The sequence below is a fragment of the Accipiter gentilis genome, chromosome 22 (genome assembly GCF_929443795.1).
Source record: "Accipiter gentilis chromosome 22, bAccGen1.1, whole genome shotgun sequence".
Lineage (NCBI taxonomy): Eukaryota > Metazoa > Chordata > Aves > Accipitriformes > Accipitridae > Astur > Astur gentilis.
In genome coordinates, this window is record NC_064901.1 from 14,096,001 (window position 1) to 14,118,416 (window position 22,416).

The window sequence follows — 22,416 nt, forward strand, 5'->3', positions numbered from 1 at the left end:
ATGCTATGTGGGCAGGCAGCATGCTGCATTGCTTCCTGAGCCTCAGCGCTTCCACTCCTGCCTCTTTAAGAGCTTCTGATTTAAGAGTCTTCTCTTTAACATCCAGCTTTTCAGGGGTCCCCAATTCAGCCTGTGCTTGTACCACCCCTCAGGCCTTCACCCCCATTTAAGTCCTCATTCTCCAATGACCAGCGTTTACTCCAAGCAGACTGTGCAAAGCAAAGTATGGAAGGTGTCACCTCTGTCAACATGGGCAGAGAGTGGCTTCCCATACTGCTGGAGCATAGTCAGCAACAGCTATCACTTGTATCCCTCTGGGTAACTCTGTAGTGCACATGCTTAAAGAAACAACACAAAACCAAAAACAATCCCCCCCTCCTAAAAAAAACCCTCCCGCCCTCCCTCTCCATACACTCCCCCCCAAATATTACTTGAGATTCATTTATATGAATTATTAACCATCATGAACAAACATATTACTCTAGCTCTAGCTAGAAAAATAACGTAAGGGGAGAAAAAAAGCTTTTCTCACATAAACTCTCCTTATGTTGAAAGAGAGTGACTGTGAATATATGAAAGCAAAAAAGGCTTGGGGACCTCTTTCAGGGAGCTAAAGCACATTTTGCCACAGTAGAGCAGGATGCAAATCAAGAGAATGGGGCTGGGAGAGAGGGAGAAAGTCCAAATTTAACTGTGTTCAGCAAATTGTTACCAGACACTACAGTGCAATGATGAGATTATACAAATACCAAAGAAAGCATGAATTAGAGAAGGCTATGCAAAGAGGCGTGGAGGAGAAAGCGTATGTGCAAGTAAACTACTCTTCCTGTACAGTAATGCTTATTTTTGAGAGTGGACCAGGAGCAGAAGAATTCCTCAACACCTGAAGTCGACGTTTGTAACAGGACTGAAGAGAAATTATCTGGATAGCTCTTCCTCACGCTGGTTGTATTATTTGAGGCCTACAAGGTGCAGTGGCAATATGGAAACAGTCTGAAGAAAATAAAGTCTGTATTGCTTTTCTGTTCGTGTTTTACCCTATTTGTCACTGTGTTTGCGAACTAACCATATTTAAGGCTACAGAGAAGTAGCCATTGGTATTTAAGGCTACTTCCTTTTGGTAGGGTAATTTCGCTGTGCTGTTCCAATAGTGTCAGTCACATGGACAAACTTCTGAGTGCACATAAACTGGGAACTGTTAGATCTTCCTTGAAGTAATATTACTGCTGCTAGTCAACATATGCTTACAGCAGCCTCCAAACATTAAATACTAGAGTAATGGACAGACTGCTTGTACAGTGTACATGTCAGACTAGTTGCTAATTAATTTCCCTGTCAAATCCTGAAGCAAAACTATCAGATGCCTGGAACCTAAACCTTCCTGACCGACCACATTATAGTAAGAGAAAAGAAAAACAAAACAAAATAAACACCCATCATAAAAATAATAAAAACATATACATTAGCATTATAGAAGAATGATGCTTGTGTCATATTCCATGGTTTTTGGCTTCATGCTGGCTCATGGGCACTGCAAACACTGAACTAGAAGCAAACAGTGGCAGAAACTAATAGCCACCAGCAACCCCAGGAAGGTTTAACTTTAAGACTGTTCTACTGAAATGATTTTTCTATTGATGGCAATGATAAAGAACAACTTCATGTGAGAGAGCTGCAACTGGTGCCCAATGGAAAGATTGAAGAGATCTTTTTTCTTTGTGATTTTCTCTCACACAGCATGCAAGGAAATAAACAGTAACCCATGCAGAAAACAAGTAACCTGATGGATATGAGCTACATGAATGTTTTCATTGCTAAAAAGAACTTTCTTTGTGGAGGAACTGAGCATCTCTGCTCTGGAAGATACCCAAAGTATGTTTAGAGTCATCAATCCCAGACATAATTTTTAACTAGCAGCCAAAATGACACTCCTGCACTCTACCACTGACTAACACATAGGGCAGAGGAAGCCGTTAGTCTAATACCTGCCTCCCTTGCACAGAGGTCACCGGCGCGGGGAACCAGCAGCAAGCTTTACCAAACACACCCACATTCTGGCTTTCCTTCAACAGTGTTGGACAAGAGCTCCCTGCCTCGTGAGGCAGGCAGCAGCAAAGAAGAGTCCGTAAAAAACCCCAAACTTGAAGACGAGTATCAGAAATTCAGAGTCCTCACATCCGGCCGGCGGTGTGCAATGTCTCGCCCCCGAACCAGTGTTTGTTCAGTGCTCCCTGCAGACTGGATGCGGCCTGAAACAGGCGGGCGAAGCTCACCTCTGCCCAGTGTGGTTCCTGTTCGCCTCCGCGTTTAAGGCCAAGTTGTGTAGGAAGAGAAAAAGCTGCCACCACACTTGATTTCTGTTCTGCTGATGCTGTAGAGAACAGTTGAAGCAAGGTTATTTATATTTCTAAAATTGCAACATACCACTTCTCTTTTCCAATAACAACTCAGTTACACTTTTCAAGAGCAGACACTTTAATCCCATCAGCATAACAAGGGGGTGCAGCAAGGGATGAGGGGAGAGAGGGAAATGATAAGTTCTCCAGAAATAATTGTAGCTCTAACATTACAAAAAGAAAAGAGCAGACCCTTTATGCATTGTGCACAAGAGGATTAAACTTTTTTTTTGCTTGTAGGATTTTGCAGAGTTTAGCCAAGTGCTGTTTTTAATCAGATTGGCTTCTGAGCCTTTCAAAAGCCCCAGCTGCATGAACAAACAACCTTTTTTTTTTTTTTTTTTTAAAAAAAAAAGCCCCCCTTCACCCCAAAAGTAAAAAAAAAAGAAAAAAATATAACTGGTGATCCATCTGTAAGTGATTTGACACCGTGAAGGTCAAAGGGTTAATCTTCAATTTAAACCACACTGCTGAGACAGCAAAACTCTGATTTCATCTAGTACAAGAAAACACATTCGTGCACACACACACTCCCCCACCCTCCCCCCACCACATTTTCCTTCCCAGCATCTCCAAGATAATACTGCCCTTTTTATAGCCACTTTTGACAGTAAGCCATAAATAATCAGCCTTGGAGCCCTTTCCTACTGACTGGAGCCAATTAAACCTTAAGCAAGAACATACTTGAAAACACACAAAAAACCAAAACCAAGAGGTTATTTCAGGTCCCATTGTCAAGGAAGAAACATGGGAGTTGAGTTTCAGGGGGACACCAGACTATATAATGCAGCTTTGGGGCAGGGACACTGTTCCTTCTTTTGTTATATGTAATCACCCCTGCAAAAGTGGCTCTGATTATACCCCCACCTTCCCGCACTTTAATGGCATCTCATACAAACAGGTGGGTTTCTCTTTACATTGCCCAGCCTGGGATACTATTTCACCTCAATAACCGACCATCTATTAGAAGTCAGTCTTTGTTTTCTCATCCAGAATTCCATATTTGCTAAGCAGGACTGATCATTTCTGGAAAACAAAACAAACCAGCCCCAATCCCCCACCCCCACCCCCCAATCCCCAGCAGACGAGGAAACAGAAGACTGGCTTCCAACAACTTTGCCTCAGTACACAGGAGTTCATAAAAGAGCGCTGAAGCACATTATATGAACAAGATGTTTCAACTCATATTAGCCCAACAGGGCAGAACAACATGGTTGCAAGGCATTCTTTACGTAATCACAAGTAAGAGGGAGTTACAACTGGAGTTGGTGTATTGGAGATGTGTCAATAGACAGCTCTTCAAAGCCCTCCCAGATAGTCATTAAATTACATTCATTTTTCAGTGTGAGTAGGTCTGTGCCATTTGAATCACAAGTACACACAAAACTGGCTTCAGAAAACCTGTGTTCATCTTGCATCTTAGCAGTGGGTGATTCTTCTTACCTTCAAGACTTAACAGCTGTCTTCTGGATTTAGAAGAGTTCACACAGATCCCATCACACATTTCAACACCATTGTGTTTGGAGCATAACCCACAGACAGTGACTCTAGAGCCTGGTGTCATTTATTTCAAAGTAACCAGCACTGGGTTCAGTCCATACTGACCATTGCTAGATTTACAGGTGAAAACATCTTTTATAAACTATCCCCTAGGGCTGGGTTACAAAAACCTGATATAGTCTCAAAAAGCAAGATGCTTTTTGTTTTGCTACTCACCTCTTTGTTTGACAAGGCTTGTCTTTCCTTATCAAACTCCAGAGATTCTTCTCACCCTCCTCCACAGACCCACACTCCCAAACCTGCTCAAACAGGCACGTGGAACCATAATGTCCCGATGAAATCTAGATACCATGTTTTTATCAAGCTATTACAGCTTAACCGGACTGCTCCTTAAACAGAGATATTTGGATAGCATGTCAACGAAGTGGCATGCAAGCACAATGCCGCCTTCTGCAGTTTCAACAAGTAAGGAACTACGCTAGGAGAGCATGGTGGACAAACATACTACAGATGCCCTGAAGACAATCTGCTTTGACAGATTATTTTACTCTATTGGGAGCCAAGAGGGTGAGGAAGTGTCTTCTAGGGACTTAGTATGGGAAATGCAAAAGGATGCTTAAAAATTGGTATCGAAATCCTGAACTTGAATTATATCTCAGCATCACTGGTGGACCCTCTTTAATGGAAACTCTCGTGGAATTTTATAAAGTGGGTTAATCTGGGGTCAGATGAAAGGAGGTGTGCCGATCTGGCATGTGCAATTTGAACTATTCCACTGTCAGGAGGACAAACACATGTAAGAATACCCATATGAATGTCCCGCTTCATGCAGGAGGCCGCTTTGCACTTCTCACACACCATAAGAGGTTTCTAAATATTCTGTCTCCTCCTTAAGTTTCACATGTCACCTCAGAAGAAAAGGATTACTTGTTCTTTGCAGTGATAGGTAAAAGAGGCCACGTTCAGGGAAAAACAGTGGAAGGATTGAGCTCATCCTCCTCCTTTTTTTTTGAAGGAGGGGAGCTTTTTGAGGAAGGTATTGGGTTTTGGTTTTATTTGGTAAATAAGAGTTTTAGAGCTCTACTTTAAGAAGGATTACAGACTTGCAAGAGAACTAGTGAGATGTGGTATCACAAATACTGAGAAAAAGTCTTAATTTATTTTTTTTTAAGTTGATATTCCACTGTATTTATTTCACTGTCTTTTGAAGCCACTTTTTTGGTACAGCATTTTTGTCCTTCTCCAGTTAAAAATCTTTCCTACTATTTGCCTAAGACACTCAAGGAGATTTCCATGCAAGGGCAGAAGAGGAATTGCTTTACCTTTGTTTCCCCCTGCTTATAAGAAGCATAAGATCTCAGATCACTTTATGAAGGACATTGACACCATTAATTTTGTTTTGAAGTGAAAAAATAGAGCACTAGACTGAGGGCAGCTTTCCAGGCTTTATTCCTAGACCTAGGGCTTGATTTCCCTGGGCCCGTATTCAGCCAGCATTTCCTTCCACAGTGGTGTAGTCCCACACACACTTTCACTGGCTTGCGTACTGAAGCAGCCCGCTCACACTGTCCTCTCCTCACACTAGTGCAGGAAAGTGAACTAGAGCAGCACAATGATCAAGGCCAGAACTAATCTGGTAAAGAAGTTGCCTTTACTATTGATCAGGTCATCCTAATCCATCTGACCCAAGGCATCAGATAGTCAAGCTGATGCTTGTGCCAGCACAACAGAAAGGTGACCTGAGAAGAGGAGCAAGCTGGGACTGCTTGCTTCAGCAGCAAGCCTAGCTAAACGGGGTTTAGAGAGTCATGGCTTCGTTTCTGGGCTGTTGTGCTTTCCATGGTACTAATTCAGCGTGGGACAAGAGCCACAGAATGGAAATGGCAGATACGCTTTGCAGTAGAGATAAACAATTTATGGGAATAACTGTCCTAGCCTAAAAAATGTCCTTTTCACAAGTTTCAGTAGCTTTTCCCTAGATACGCCTCTGCCAAGACCAAAATACTCAAATATTTCAAGACTGAGGGTTTTTTGGTGTGGTATAATTTAGCTGCCAGGAAGGACAGAAAACCCAGGAGAGTGACTCCATGAATTTGGCATCTAATTTTTTCAATGTGATACATTTCAAGTAAATTCTTACAGTTTTCTAAGACTGACAACTATTGTGGCACAGGTTTATAATTTTCCTAAGCTTCATTATGCTGCTTTGTCCCTCATCAAAACAATTCAATCCTCAGAGTCACTACTGCACTTAAGTATCAAGGATGAACACTCCACCACCTCTATGCCATAGCAACACAACCAACATTTTGAAGCTCCTTTCCCAAGATGGAAAGAAGCCCCTTTTGCCCTCTATACTAACTGTAACTAAAGAAGACTAGACTTGTGAATACAGTAAGTCAACACAAAGCTGGAAACACATAAAACCATTTCCTATTGCAGCTGCTGCTTTTTAAAGGGGATATCCTTAAGAGACTGTCTGTCTGAGGCATTAGCATGAATGCTTTAATGAGTCACAAGGAAAGGCCATTTTACAGGAAAAGTGTCCTCTGCAGCAACAGTACATTAGTGAAGCCTATTCCATGAACTGTGCTGAACCAGAAGCCGGAATAGTGGTAAACAAACACAAAAACCCAGCAAGACTTTTACTGGAAGCAAATGAAAGAGGGACACGATTGACCTGACATTTATTCCCTCCCCATAATTAATTCCTAATACATGTTTCACACTGTAAGCACACAGATATGCATCTGTCAAATAGCACCTCAGATGTCAAAAACTTTTTACTCCTACCAAGCCCTTGCACGGGGTGACCAAGGGAAGATCAGGACAGGTAATATACCTCAAAGAAAATGTTGTCCCTCTGATACAGCTCCTTGAATCTTTGAGCATAAATGTTTAACAGATGAATAGGATTCACTTTTCCACCTGATACATATCTGCCATTAATATCCTTCCTTAAAAAAAATAAAGAATAAGTTCATCATATACACATCGTACGTGGGTCTGATACATTCCTATCACATATACAGAAGGGTACACCTGTCTATCCTCTTGATCTCATGGGCAACTTCTGACCTTGCTTCATGGCTTCCAGATGGTTAAGGGTCAAATTCTGATCCCATCTTAACTCGAAAGATTAAAATATGGCCATAAATGGCACTATTAGAGCAAAAGAATAATGGCATATGTGTACATAAAAACATCATTCTTCCTTTAATGAGTAATACAAGTTTTAGCAATAAGTTGTTGGGATTTTATTTATTCACTGAAAACAAAAATACTTGCACACCGGGAGCAGTTGCTGACTCATCACTGAAGGCTGTTTTGGCTGCCAGGTGGCTGGAGGCATATTGTGCTACCACAAAATATGCTTTAGCTTAGAAAGACTAGAAAGTCACAGTCCCCAAGGCAACAGAGGTTACAGAAGGTGTCCCCCGCTGGAGAGAGAAATGCAGGCCAATGGAAGTCAAATACAAATCTTACCAGCTGTGATTCCTAATGACCAAAGAATAATGCATGCGTAAAAAGCAGCAGGGAAAAAAAGGAGACAGTAACAGAGAAAAACCAAAAGAGGAGTTTAGCGGCATGATTTCTTGTGGTGACAGAGAGAGGAGGATGAGGATCTTCCTCGGGAATCTGCATCCTTCTGGCTCGCAAACCCCGCAGCTCTCTTTACACGGGACTAAACTTGTGGTAGAGGGAGGCGTCATCTCAAGTACTGCTTCCTTTCTCAAAGCATCCATCAGGCTTTGCGAAGCAAGATAAGCAACAAGCGTGTTTATGGAGAGAGGATATACAGGAGCAGGCGCAGCAGGAAGGATGAGAGGTGCAGGAGACCCCCAAAACCCATATAAGGGCTGCCCAGCCCACGCAAGGGAGCCAGCGCTGACCCCTGCCGAGGTGCCGGTCCAAGCAGTAGCAAACAGCGACGTTCATTGCCCCAAACCTGCTGCAGGCGACAGCTGCGCAGGTGAGCCCTTTCTCAACTTTCTTGTAGTTCAAAAACAAACACGCAGCCACTCACGCCTTCCTCTCCAGAGCAGGCAGGAAGGGGAAGCAGACAGACGCCATGGCAACAGCCAGCTGACGGCAACCTGGGAAGGGCAACCACCGGCCACCCTGTTCCCAGGCCCCCAGCCTTCCCCTGCTGCACCCCCGGGGGGCACACGGCTTATTTTCCATCAATATAGTAAATAAGGGTCTTGCGTTTCCACAGAGCTGCACCTGATACCACTCTCTACCTGTGGCACAGGGTCCAGGGGGGATTCTCCCTCACGCTGTGGGAGGTGGGGGACAAGGGTGCAGGGAGAGATGCCCAGGCCTCTCCTCCGTGCCCAGGAGAAGACACCCACCCCCTCCCACAGCCCCAGCTGCGGGCAGCAAGCGCAGGCGGGCTTGTTCACTCAGACCCTGAGTGTGAACCGACAGAGCTGTTGCGCAGCTTGCCCTGTTTGTGACCTAACCGGCACAGGCCGTGGGGATGGACTGACCTTTACTTCGCATCGATTCCCTCACCACCAGAAGAAGGGAGGTGCTCCCGACACTGCTCGCTGCACGGGAGACACCCCCTAGTGATTAAAGCATACCTCGGGGCTTTGGTTAAAATAACACTTTGAACATTTTGGGGGGAAAATATCCGGGGGGGGGGGGGGGGGGCGCGGGGGGGGGGGGGGCGCAGGGCCCTGGCCTGGCGTGGGCGCAGTGCCGGCTGCCCTGCTGTGAGGGGAGCCTGCAGGCAGGCGGGCAGGTGCAGGGCTGGAGCCTGCGGGCAGAGCAGCCTCTCGTCAGCAGTTCTGATGACTCAGAGGCTAAATTTAGAGAGCGATATAAACACAGCAGCCGCAGCGCAAACACTGCCCGGCAGAGCCGCTCTCACGCACGGCCCTCTCGGCCTCCTCCTCCTCCTCCTCACAGGCCGGGGTCCGCACGCCTTTCCGGGGCTCTCCTCAGCGGGCGGCTGCAGACCCCCGCCACCAGTGTCTTGTCAGGCGTTACATCAGGAAAAACCTAACTGGGGTTAATAGAAGTTGCCTCACTGCTTTTATTTTTAGATCGCTATTCTTTCTGCTGTAGTACGGTCCTCAGAAAGATTCCTTTGCCATTGGCGAGGGTAGCTACCAAGGAGAAACAAAAAAACCCACCAAACAGAGACTATAAAAGCCTAGCGGGACATTCCTCCTCAATGGCTTGAAACAAAGGAGGACTCTGCAGTTGGGCGCTTGCTTTCCTGCCTTTCCACCATAAAATTTAATTGAGTAAAATACAAACACGCACACTCCTCACCATAAATAATCAGCCCAAACATCTCATCATCCCCCTCAGAGATGGCAGTATCTTAATAAGATCAACCAACCTAAGCAGAGGACTGGAGGCAGAACAACTGGGTTCCAACCAGCAAGCCCTGCATGATCTCAGACAAGTTATAACCTGCATTTCCTAGTCTCCCACACTAAAAAAGAAGTGGGATATTACCGCAGTTATTTCTTAATTGAAAAATAATTTCTCAGCTGTCACACTGCTACAAGCAGAAAGCACGTTACCGCTGTCACAGCCGGCACGGTGCTGCGAGAGCCAAGGAAATGCAGAAGAGCCTGCGGAGACGACTGGGGTTGTACAGGAGAAGCAGTGGCACTGAATGCTATTTAAATCACACGGCGATACTGCATGTGATGTTAGAAATAGCGCAAAACAATTCACTTGTACTGTCCCAAAGAACTACTTGGTGCTCTTTCATGTGGGCAATCTTGGTATTTTGAGGTTGTGGCCCCACTGCCTTAAGACACGGCAGTCCTGTGTCCGGTGGGGTGAAGGATTTACAGCGCACCATTGCACAGAGCTTGCACCGCTCTCTTGCCACCAGGCTCCCTTATCCTCTGCCTCTGCCCACTTCCTCCACCAGAGCTAGGCAGGAAGTTTTGCTTTTTAACATTATCCCCTATTTTAAGCAGGAACAAAACCATAATATATTTAAATCTTTTGTCAGCTGAAAGCGTAGAGAAGAAGGATAGATTAGGCTGATGCAAAAATTTCGTGTTTTTTATTAAACCAATATACAATGGTTCTATGTGACTGTTGCATCAAGAGTTCACATAGCCCAGCCTCCAAGTGCAGCAGCCTTATGTGGCTGCCCGAGGAAAAGCAGAGGGCAAGTACATGCAATAGCTCCCCCTAATACTCTTTCAGCATCTAACTAGTTTGAGCTCAGGACTTCCCGAGTCAGATCTGGTTTCTGTTTATTTAATGTCTCCTTCAATGGCCATAAACTTGTCCTGATTCCCCTTGAACCCAGATAAAGCTCTGGGATGCACAATGCCTTGACAAAGAGTTCCACAGAGCTACCTATTGCATGAAAAACTACCTCATTTACTTTGAGCTGGCTCCTACTAGCTTGACCTGATTTTGCCTAGTTCTTGTACTGGGAGAAATTAGTCTATCCATCTCCTTCATGTCACTTTTGACTTCTGCTTAATATTGCTACCCTCTTGCTTTGTGTCTTTTTTAGGCTTAGCAGTCCTAGCCCATTTTTTCACTTTTCATATGGAAGTTTCATCATCCTTCTTGTGTTTCTCTGAACCTTTTCCAGTTCTGCTGCATCATTTTTTTGGAAGAAGGAAACCAGAACTCTATGTAACATTCAAGATATGGGAGAAACATGCATTTATACAGTGGCGTAACTATGTTCTTGTTCTCAGTTTCTTTTCTTAACGTACCAAAGAATATAATTTCAGATCAGATGTGAAAGGGTCCAGCAAGTTTCTGTTAACTTAAATGTCAAGTAATCTGCTCCAAAGGCAGCAGGATTTCAGAACAGGTGCTAGGCAAGGGGCAACAGGTTGCTGTGTCATTTGTATGCATAGGGGAAGGTGCACTTCCAAGCCCACCTCTTCCTTCATTGTCATTTGTCAAAATGGAAAAAAATTCTAACAACATTAAGCAAAAACTCTGCCTCCACTTCCTCATATCAAGTTTCTGACTCCACTAAGTGGAGAATTCCTCTTTCCCCTACGGCACCCTCCTTCCTTCAAGCCTAGGATCCCAATTCCATAGCCCTGCAAGAACTCTGCTTTACATCTCAATCTTCCCAACCTCACACCCACCCTACCGCCTGCCCTCTAAACCGGGCTCACACACTTCACGAGTTCTCCAGCTGGTACTCTCCCTCACCATGATCCTGCATCCTCAGCTGGAAATTCAAGTCCTACACCGATGGGCAACCCACAGACAGCAGAGCTGAAGAAGAGACCCACTGCTTTGCACAGCAGATGCAGGACCAGCAAGCACTAGCCAGCAGAGAAGATCCTGAAAGGTACTGACCTACTCAGGAAACGAATGAAAGCACTTACCCCGAGTCTCAGAGACTGCAGGTACAAGTACAAAGTATGGAGCTGCCGGTGCTACAGGCTCAGCTGCAGGACAGTTTGAGAGTCTCTGCATTACATTAGGATGATTTCTGAACATTTTTCCTAAAATGTAAAGTCATCATAATGGACAGTTTCCTGCAAACAATTCCAGTTTAAAAAGGCAACTGCTAAAAAATTCCCAGAGTGTCCTCAATAAACGATGGAGAAAAGCCTGATAGAGTTTGAGACACGTAGCGCTGTGTGCCCACTCTCTCACGCGATAAGTTTCCGACAAGAGACATGGGCTCCCTGTTGCATAAGCAGAAGTGTCTCAGAGGAGGCCTCGATAATTCTCATGAGAGACAGAGGGGAAAAAATATGCAAAATGTAACAAGTTTCACTTTCAAAGGAAAACAACATTTCCTCCTGGACATTTTCAGTGTCATTAACTTGAGGCAAACAGGTACATGCCTAGCTGTCTGTCCACAGTCGGTGTGGATGCAGGCATTTGTGCTCTACAGGCTGCTCAAGCCTGTTGCAGCGACGCAAGAGAATAACTTGCTGAACCAATTGGGAAATTTAGAGAAACAAAGTTTTCTATAGCTAGGTCCACAGAGGCTTTTTGAGCATGGTCAGCATATCTAAATCAACTGCAGGATTCCTGATGTGTTGGAAAGGGACTTTGTTGTTGTTTGTAATGCACTTATTTACTCAAGAAAGCTCAGCTCTGATTCAGCATCTGGTTCTCATTGAGGCTCAGCTTTTTTTAAACCGAGCTTTCCAGATGGGTTGACTGAAGCACAAGGAGGTCAAGAGACTTGTCTGAGGTCATACAGCAAGTCAGTGGCTCTGCTTGGACACAAGCCCAGAACTGTTCAAGGCTACCACTCCTTGGCTCTTAAAGAGACAATTTTATCCCCTGTGAAGTGATCTTATCACCATGAAGAAGAGATGTGATAAAAGCAGTCCCCTCAAAGCTGCAGCCTGCTTAGAGTGAGTTATTTTATTTGGAAAAAGTCATGGTGTTCCAGTGGCTCAATGGAGCAAGTCAAACCGAAGGGGTGTGATACTGATATACAGTGTCATCCACCCCACTCTTGTATAACCCCATGTTCGTATGGGGCAGCTTTATGCTGCTGCTGCTGCCGTCCCTGGTTGTCTACTCACATCCCATCTAGCAGCACGTCATGTCGTGAAATACCCTGTCGGTTCAGCACAGGTTGAAGCCCCTTCTCAAGCCGAGGAAACTCAAGTGCACTCAGGACCTGAAGCAAAGCCCAATCACTTGTTGCGAGGGCCTGGACACGTGGGGCGCAGGCAGCACATCGCAGCTGACCGACCAGCAGATCCCATAAGCTCAGCTCTGTCCTCCTTTACCTCAGAGCGCACTCTTTAAGTTCTGCCACCGGCTGGGCTACAGCAAGCAGTTCACAGATCCCATTGCAAAGGCACACGTGCTCCAAACCAAGGAGGTGGCAGGTTGTAGGTTCTTCTGCAGAGAGCATGGCTTGGCTCTACCTTTGTTTTCCAGGGGCAGGGTAAGAAAAGCACAACAGAGGGAACATTGCCAGAAGCTACGCAGCCTAAGACAGGTAAGAGGTACTAAAGAGCTGAAGAAAACATAGATGGGTCTCACATGGCATTCTGCAGAGCCCTCTGCAAACTGGATCAACCTGTAGCAGGCTCTGCTACTTAGGAACACAGAGCATTGCTCAAGTCCTTCCTATAATAAACTCAGCATCTTAAGGAGATGAAAGCTGCAGAGCACTAGGTAATGTTGCGTTGTTGCTCTAGCACTGTTCTGAGGATAAAAAAGCCAGTTTTTAAACTACTGTATTCTGTTTAATATATTAATAGGAAATGAAACCCTGAAAGTGGTGTACAAGCCAAAAGCAAGCATAGGTGTGGCCAACTTTCTTATTCTTACGATACGCATACCCAAAAATCTTTTGTGTAGCCAAGAACCACAGAATAAATACCACATAGCTCCGGGAGCCCAGAGAAGAGATAACAGTGACTCTCCACAGTTCCCAGTGTGGGATGGGGTTAGACCGTGCGTGCAGCTGAGTCCAATGACAACTCAGTGACGTCAACCTCAGCAGCTATTGCCTGCTCAGTTCCTCTCGCAGCCAGGGATGTACATTAACCAGCGGCCTTTGCGTCAACACAGCCTTGCTGCTGCAGCAGCAGAATGGGAGCCACACCTGAACTGCTGGAGAGTCTCGCAGAACTCAAGACCCATGAAAGGGCCACTCCTAAGCTAGCTGGATGCACTACTCCAATACCGAAAGCCTTTCCTAACTCCCACTGAAAGGGCACATACATTTTCTTTTCACGGGTTCACAGATAAGATGTTTTGTAGGCTCCGAAAAGAGCCACAGTTTGTTGAAAACCAGGCTTGCTCCCTCTCAGGACTTCACAAGACCACACTGGTGTGACTAACTTTGTGGTATTCAAAATCTGATTCAAGACACCACTCTGGAAAGTTGGTTTTGACCAAATGTTTGAGACAAGCTGGAATGGGGCATCCAAATCAGGGATTAGTTTCACAGCAAGATAAACGACAGCCCAGTCTTCCAGATCTGAGAGACTGCCCCTTCCAAACCACAACACATTGTGAACCAGTTCACGTGTCTCCAGGGGCAGACTGCTTGCTTCTTCAGCAACAGGCTGGGAAGAGTCATCGCACACGGGACGGAGGGGCTTCTGCACAGATCTGTGCCACAAGCCAAAGGAAATCCTCCATGCAGGGCTGGGAGGGAAGGGATTGGGCACGACAACAAAACGCTCCATGGGGAACGGTGCCTTGGACACCAGTATGTGGCTCAGTACTCAGTTTTCCTGACAAACAAGAATCCCTCAACCGATCCAAATGCCAAGGCCTATCCCAGGGTCGGGCTGTGGAGAACCACTGGCTGAACTATTCCGTCCTCGGGTTAAGTTTTTGGGTTGGGTTTTTTTTTTTTTTTTTCCCCGTTTTGTTTTCAAATTCAAATGGCTGAACGACTCCTCCCCCCCCCCCCCCCCCCCCTTACAACTTGTTGGTCTTCCAGTTCAAACAAAGGCAGCAGAGCTCCTCCTCTGCTGGCTGCTCCGCCGGGGAGCGCAGGCCGACGCTTTTGTTTACTAACTCTCCCACACGCTTGGCCGACGGGCCGCTCGCCTGGGCCGGCAGCCCTGGCCGCCGGCCTGTGCGTGGCACCGGGAGCCCCCGCGGCACCCGCGGCTGGCGGCTCGCCCCGGGCCACGGGGCCGGCAGAGAGCCCGACCCCGGGCTGCTGTAGCGGGGCCGCCTTGGGTGGGCATTCCTGGGTGCGTTTCCAAGGGACGGACTTCAGATAGGTACACCCCCCCCCCCCCCCCCCCCCCCCACCGCCGGCCCGCCGCCCCGTCGCCGAGATGAACGGGGTCAAGTTACAACCAGTTCCACCACTTCGCTCCAGGGCTCCTCCACCGAGGTGGTTAACCTTCCCTTTCCTGTGAGAATCTGGCTAGAGAGAGCGGGGTCTTCGGCTATCGCTGGCGAAAAGGTCGCGCTGGGGTAAACCCCGCTCAACCACACACAACCCGTGTTAAAAAATCTCCTGGTAGCTCGTTACTCCTGCGGTTTGCTAAATGGCTTTCACAGCTCCATCTACAGTGCTGCAGGCTAATCTTCCTGTTACAGCTCCTTTAATCCTCCTGCTATTTGGAGATGAAGAGTCCCAGAATTCCCTCACCTTTCTGATGACACAGAGAGGACCAAACCTTCGCCCGGCCGCAAGCCACATTCTCTGACCAGGACAGAGATCCTCACTTACCTTTGAGAAGAATTGCAACAGATCCCACAGTTAGCGAGAGCACCAACTCACTTGGACTGAGGGTAAGCTTTCTGTCCCTCTCTGAAGTCAGCAAGAGCATCAGCTTCTTCACACGCAACCAGATACACACTCTTCTTGTTGGGCTTGCATAAAAGCAGCAAAGTGCTGCCTATCGCCAAACCTCTGCCACCTCTGACAAGCTGCATCGGCTGGGATTTCTGTTTCATCTCTACTCAACAGGGGAAGGAGGGCAAGGAAGAAAGAATCAAGGGGTTTAGAGGTGCTGGTTTAATTTTGTTTCTTTGAAGAGCAGGGTTTCTTTTTCTTTCTTTCTTTTTTTTTTTTTTAAAGAAAACAAAATCAAGATTCTGGAGTGTGGTTTTCAGACCTGATGGCATCTTACAGCTGTCTTTTGTTGTGAGGAAGTTAGTCACAAGTCTGAGACATTAGCTAGGACTGTCTGACAGAGGAGTTGCTAGCAAGTCTAGCATGATCTAAATATACTCCACAACATTTCAGAGAACTACCCCTAGACAACAAGGAGTGTCAGAACAGACTCCAGGCTTGTTGTCATCTCCAAGATGAGAAGCTGATATAAGCCACAGCTTATATCAAGTGTGGCCCCACTTGGGCCACAGAAGAGAAGACACTGGTGGTGAGAAGAGTGTAGAAGAGTAAAAGCTGTAACAAAAAGCAAAGGGGAGATCCCTGGGGAAAGCCTCAGTGACCCTGTTGCTGATGAACTGGAAGACCTGGAATAGCAGCAGCTAACGCAGAACAGCTACTTTCCCAGGCAGTAAGTCCAACCCCACGCATTCTCTTCCCTCCACCTGCCAATCTTTAGGAAGAGCCAGCAATCTAGCATAAGCAAAATCCATCAGGATACTCCTGCTATTTTATTGCTGCTGCTGCAGTCTGCTGTCTTAGACAACAGCCCACTTAGCTGATGCCTAGAGCCAGTCTTCTAGAACACCACTCTTGGGTAGCTAAACCCCCACCTTCCCCTCCAGAGACACCCTACCCTCTGTATGTGGAGCCGGTGGAACTGGTCGGCAATGCACTGCAACTTCCGTGCAATCTGCACCTCGGCACGCGCTTCCCGCTGACCTTCCTGAGGCTCCTCTTGGAGGTGCGGATCCAACGCAAAGCCAACTGGAGGGACGTGTAAACGGTAACCAGCATTGCCTGCAAAACAGGGATCAGAAGAGTCATTCTTCCAGCGCAAAGAAGAGCTCTTCTACTCAGTACACTTTACGGAGGAAAAGAGCTGCACATAATCCTAAATTTTTGACTCATGTTAAAGTCCAGTTCCTGAAGCCCGAACAATGACTGTATACCATAAGCATGCAGTAAAACATTTGCTCAGCTTTTAAGTAGATTTATATCGATTAAGCAGAGCATTGTGTTGCTTCCCATAATCAAATGACTGGCAGGATCTTACACTTGGTTCCTTTTGCTTGTTTATAGTTCAGCCAAGAGCTGATTTTTTTTTTTTTTAATGACAATTTTGCAGTTTTACAAGATCTCTGCCTCAAGTTGTCTCCCATTAAAGGTTGCTGTATCTTTTCCATCAGACTTTTCTCAGTTCTCTGGCATTTAGTGGGACTGATTTGAATTAAAGCTGAATCGGATACACAAAGCTGAGTGGAGTCCCATCAGTTACTAGTAAAGTACTGGATGGACGTGCTACTTATTCAACAACCTTAACTCCAGTAAAGAGCCTAAAAGCTGTCCCACCAAAGTGTAAATTTTTGCATTTCCCTCTCTCCACTGAAGGCTTCTATGAGTCTTCCCTATGTGGATGAGACAGCACTAGAAGTTAAAAAATGTGGGCAAATCGTAGGATACGAGGTATGGTGAGCACTTAAACATCTAGCAGTAAATAAAACATGACAGAATAATGCCAAAAAGAAAAAGAGTGGGAGTATCAAGGACAGCCGAAGCAATGAGCAAGTGCCTGGTTCCTGCAGTGGACAAGTAAGGGTAAGAAAATTCAAGCTGTCTTTCCTGAGGTTGTAGGACCAAGGCAAAATAATTTCAGTCCTTTAATAAAATGCCCTAATGAAAGAAACCTTGCTTGATTGGGGAAGGGCTAAAGGGACAGTTTCCTTGCTGCAAAGCTGGTGACACTGGAGTGCTCTTACCATAGAAGAGTCTCCGGGGCTCTTCAGTGACTCCACAAGGCAACATAACATCCTGACTGGAAGAGGACGGGCTGAGTGTTTGAGTTGCCTTGTCCTGCTGCTCAGGATGCCTGATACCGGGACCACAGCAGTGTGTGAGGGGGAATAGTTGAAACCTCCCCAGAAGGCAGCTGTAGGACTGGTTCTGTGTGAAAATGCCAGTTGCAGTCATCTCACCAGGCTGACCTGCAAGTCCAAAGTCATCAGAGTGAAACACGTCATCGTCCAGCCCATCCAGGCTAGAATAGTCCTCTTCCAGGTAGCTGGGGCGATCCATTGCTCCTGCAATAAAGGGACATTTGAGGAAACAGCTAAGACACAACAAGAACATTGTCCAGGAGAGAATGCCTTCTACTCCAACAGTAAAACACAGTTCTTTCTTCCACGCCTGCCTGCCTCCCTCCCTCCCAATGCTGCCCATCTGCATGGGCAGGAGAGGCGAGTGACTCAGTGGTGAAGGTCAGGGCTCTGTGGAAAGTCCTAGAGTACTGGGCCGGAGAGAGGCAAAGATCACACGTGTCTAAGGGTCCACCCACGGCTCCAATTCCACAACCGGTCACAAGGAGAGAGAGCCAACCCCCAACCTCGGCATGTAGAAACTGAAAAGACATTGTTTTAAAAGCAGCCCCAATCCTTCAAATCGCCCTGTGCCAGTCAGCTTCTTTGGGGTCTGCTTTGCTTTGACCTCCCGTATTTGAACTTTATGGTATGCCCCATTCACTTTTTCCCATCTGTTACTTATTGATGAAGAAAAGTTCTTGTAATCACAAGGCTGCAAGGCCAGACTTTTAAGAAACCCCAGTGGTTGCAAAACTCAAGAGCTGGCAAAGCCATCTTTGTGAAGCTCTCCATAACTTTTCCCTGTAAGGGCCAACTTTCCTTTCAACTTCTCATTTCTTCCGTCAGCTCAACTTAAGACATGTCCCAAACTTGGCAACACAGTCACTTCATTACCCCTCTTACCCTCAAGCCTACATGCACTCTCAGCGCATTAGTTCACCCTACTACTAAATAAAAAAACATTGCTGGTGTCAGTGCTTAAAGCAGGAGTTCTGTAGCTGCCATAGTAAACACTCCTGAGCTCTGTTGCAGCATGAAGTTGGACAAAGATGGTGGGAAAAAAAACCCCAATAAACCCTAAATCACTGTTTCAGAGCTCTTTGCAAAACATATAGTAAATAGAAGCAGATTTACCAAAAAAACACACAAGTCCCTTTACTGTTACCTGTGCATCTAACCCAATTGGAAGACAGTCTCCTAAGAGATCCATCTCCAGGATTTCCACCCAGTTCCAAACAAGGCAGTGAAATTCAACTCTTCATGTCTCTTCCTTTGCTCTGGTTTGCGAAGCATTTAACAGAATGGAAGACTAGCAAGAGGAATTTCAGGCCTGAAGGAGACATTAATAATAATTTTATAAGGACGTGTTCAGTGCTCCCCATGGTGCTCCCATCTCCCCCCAGGTGAGCAGCACTCACAACACCAACATGCTGGAGGAGACAAAGGGACGGAGCAGTGCAAGAACTGTCTGTGCAGGGCTTTAACTCCAGGGCACTACCATTATTTAAGTTGTTGCATCTCAGCGGTTCACTCAGCCCAGCCACAACTCCCGAAGAAGATTTTGCAGAGCGGCACACGTACCAGCCCCACAGCTGGTCCAGCTCTGCTGGATGACAGCAGTGCTGTCTTGGCACAGCACTCGTTCTCATCCATGGCTTAAAGTAGCACACTGAAAGGGCTTACAGGTCCCGAGAGGCCGGCATAGACGATCTCCTGCCAGCCCTGCTGCTGGATCGCCATCACCTGACAGAAAGGCAGGGCGATAAGGTATTTTGTCTTTGCAGCAAGATTTGCCAGATCCCATCCGCCAGAGCCCCACTGGGACGCGGGCATTCCGCGCAAGAAAGTGCAACACAGGCACAAAGCTAGCCGGCTAGACCAGACCCTGAACAAAAGAGGGTTTAGAACGCAAGAAGTTTTACTCGACCTCCTGCGATACGGTCCGACTTTGTTGCAGAGCTCTTAGGAAACGCTGAAGAGAGAATGCCGAAGCGGCGTCAAGGATAACTCATCCTACGACTCTTCCGCGGTCTCAAAACGCAAAACTCGCGCTGGGAGCCGCCGGCTCCGGGCGCCGCCGGCGCTCGGCTGGGAGAGACGCTGAAGAGCTCGGGCAGCGGGGGCTCTGCCCGACGGCGGGCGCGGGAGCCCGCCCCTCTCCAGCGCCCTGTCCGACCCACGGCGCTTCCACAGGAGAGCCGCCAAACCCTCCGGGCCGAGGCAGCCTCCGGGCCGAGGCAGCCTCCGCGAAACCCGGCCGCGGCCGCGCTCTGACAGGCGGAGGGCCGGCAGCCGGAGGGAGGGCTCAGCACACACGTGCGTGCCAGCTTCCCAAAACAAAGCTGGCCGGCCTCGCTTCGGCACCGCCAACTGCTTTTAACTCTTCCCCTCCCGGGCTCCAAGCCCGCAGACTGACCCCCGGCCGAGAGGTTTAAACGCGGCTCCGCCGGGCAGCGCCGGGCGACCAGACACCCCAGCCCGGCGGGGCGGCCCGGGAGGGGCAGCGCTGGCTGCCGGTAACGAGCCATCGCCCTGCATCGGCGAACCGCTGCCCTCTCGGTGCCCGCCGGGCTCGTTCCCAGCCCGCCCGGTCCCGTCCCCGCCCCCCCGCCGCCGCCGCCGCCGCCGCCGCCGCCGCCCCGGGACCCCGGGCAGGAGCCGCCTGGCACCGCCCGGCCGGGCCGGGGCTGCCCCGGGACGAACCCCCTTCCCTGTCACGATCGCGCCCGGCCTCGGCGCCGCCGCGCCGACCGGAGACCTGGCTCGGCGGGACCGGCCCCCAGCGGCGAAAGGTCTTCCCGGGCACTCACCGAGAAGCGGGACGGGCGTCCCGCGGGGCCGCGGCGTCCCGGGAGCCGCCGCCGCGCCTCCCCACCGCCAAACTGCCGCCGCTGCCGCCGGGCGGACCGCGAACAGCTGACGGCGGCCCCGCCCCCTCCGCGCCCCGCCCCCGCCCGCCGGCCAATGGGCGGGGAGGGGCGGGACGCGCCGCGAGGGGCAACCGCCGCCGCCGCCGCGCGAGAGGTGCGCCCGGCCCGGCCCGGCCCGGCGCGGGGAGCGGCGCGGCTGAGGGGCGGGAGTCGCCTCCCCGGGCAGGCGCCGGCTGAGCCCGGCCCGGCCCGGCCCGGCCCCCGCGGGGGCGCGGCCCGGGCTGCCGTCTGTCACCCCGCAACTCCCCGCTCGCAGAACGCCGGCCGGGCGAGCGCTGGGGGGGGAGCCCCGCGTACTCGCCTCGCCGCTCTCCTCATCGGTGCCGGGTGTGGGACGGAGGCGGAGGAGAGGGCCCAGCCCGCGGCCCGGGGACAGGGCTGCGCGACGAGGAGAGCAGCCTTCGCTTATAAACTGCTTGTGCATCCCCAGTCTTTGCAGGGAAAGAGGGCGCTCCGTCCTGTTTCAGGTGGGAGCGGGGAAGTACCTCTGTCTGTACCTCTGTCAGCCTCCGGCGGGACTCCCTGCTGGGACCAGGGCCCCCCGGAGCCGCGCCCGGCCTGAGCCTGCAGCCGCAGCAGTCATCCCAAGCCAGGAGCAGAGCTTTCGACACGGGCTGGGCTAGGTTTAAACTTGATGGGAGTTGGACTGCGGTTAGTTATTTTCCAACAAAACTCTTACTTCTTGGCTTTGAATGACTTAAGAAAGTTCTCCTTGACTTTTAAGGTACCCGTTGAGGTATGAGGGTCAAGGAATGCTTTTGCAGCGTGTCATGCTCCTTCCTGTACACCAGTAACGCACAGGACTAGACAACTGAACTAACAAGGATACATTCTCTATAGTGCTTTCTGTGAAGCCTCCTCAGTGAGAAGATAAAGAAAAAAACCCCAAAACCCAAGCTTCATGCTCTGAACAACAGCTCAGTGCCATTTACTCTTACTCGACTGGTGATTTATCAGCTCCCCCTGAAATCGATAGCAAAATCTCATCAAGTTCAGAGAGGCAGGACTCCGCTCCTCAGCACAGAGCAGCACCCTGCCAGGCTGTTTTTAAAACCTACGTAACAAGATCACTTGGAAGGGAGATTTTAAAACCCAGCTGGCAGCTGAGTAATGTTAATTGCTGTCAAGTCCGCCACACAGTTATTGAGGTTTGTAACTTAAACTCATGGGAGGGGTTAGATTGGAAACCGATGACTAGCAAGGTGAGGCAAATTACGGCAGGGTTCCTCATATCACATTCTCTTGGCCAGGCACTGTGAGCCTTTCCAGTTAAATGCTTCAGAGTCACTGTGATTTTGGGTGAGGTATTTATAGTTGCCATTAATAGATCAACAGGCTAATTACGTGCATCCTCTCCAAGAAGCCATTTCTTTATGGTGCTTGTCCAAGGGTTCATTTCAACTCTTTTATTTGCCAGAAGGCTTGAGCCTTTGCTTTATTACGAGAAGATCAGCTCACATTTGACTTGTACCTCACCACCAAGTGAGAAAGAAAAAGGACTCATTTATTTCATTTTCAGTAAGGGCCAGGATCCTGAATTAATTAAGCCTCATTGTCCACTTCTGATATTCAAGGAAGTTGTGAGTAGGAGGGGAGAAGAATGCTATTTAAAAAAAAAAAAAAAAAGGGCAACAAAAGGGATTCTATATCTTCAAGATGTTCAAATTTTATCACACTGATGGTCAGGCCCTGGCAAAATGCCAGCTGCTGGAGGGCTACTTCTAATTTGAATGTGCATTGCTATAAATAAAAAATGAATGTGCTATGATTCCAGCCGCTTATGTCTTCCAGACTGAGTAATAACTGCCTGCTGGTTAGGCTCATTAACAGTAAAAACAGTACCTGATCGGCTTTGTTTTCATCTCATTGAGCTGCAGTTGGGGCCACACTTTATATCCCCAGAGGCTGCGTTTTGGGAACTCCTACTGTGTAGAAAATGTATGGAAACTGAAATCTATGTATATAATCAGGCTGGATGGTAAGAGAGCTCAGGAAGGATATTTGTGCCTTTCAGTGATTAAAAAAAAGATATGGCAGCATTTCTAAGAGAGGGGACTCAGAGGGATTCCTTGAGGAAATTAGACATTGTTAAGAAATGGCTCCGAGTAAATAGACCGAAACCAAGACAGAGACAGCGAGTCTGAAATGGAAAATTGTGAACCGGGGGCAAGTTATACCACCACCCTCACCACACTCTGCCGAGA

The 22,416-nt window shown here is 48.3% G+C and overlaps 1 protein-coding gene across 3 annotated transcripts; it reads right to left on the minus strand.

Annotated features, from left to right (window-relative positions):
- Positions 1-425: 425 nt before the first annotated feature.
- Positions 426-20,173, minus strand: BMF (Bcl2 modifying factor). Of its 3 annotated transcripts, none has more exons than XM_049825760.1 (5): positions 20,093-20,149; positions 18,448-18,612; positions 17,409-17,504; positions 16,061-16,224; positions 426-2,371 (listed from the first exon to the last, which is right to left on the minus strand). In XM_049825760.1, exons 3-5 carry the CDS (start codon positions 17,497-17,499, stop codon positions 2,270-2,272), a joined length of 357 nt encoding a protein of 118 aa, XP_049681717.1. In that variant the 5' UTR covers positions 17,500-17,504; positions 18,448-18,612; positions 20,093-20,149; the 3' UTR covers positions 426-2,269. The 3 variants fall into 3 exon arrangements, with proteins under 3 accessions (XP_049681717.1, XP_049681715.1, XP_049681716.1); XM_049825758.1 differs by having other exon boundaries at positions 17,184-17,504; XM_049825759.1 differs by lacking the exon at positions 18,448-18,612 and having other exon boundaries at positions 17,184-17,504; positions 20,093-20,173.
- Positions 20,174-22,416: the final 2,243 nt, after the last annotated feature.

Excerpts from the sequence above, each read along its gene's own strand:
- BMF (XM_049825759.1), bottom strand. The coding sequence starts at position 17,499 with ATGGATCGCCCCAGCTACCTGGAAGAGGACTATTCTAGCCTGGATGGG. Across the intron at positions 16,225-17,183 it reads GCCCCGGAGACTCTTCTATG|GCAATGCTGGTTACCGTTTA; the intron begins GTAAGAGCACTC and ends CCTGTTTTGCAG. Across the intron at positions 2,372-16,060 it reads ACCGGCTCCACATACAGAGG|CATCAGCAGAACAGAAATCA; the intron begins GTAGGGTGTCTC and ends TGTTCTCTACAG.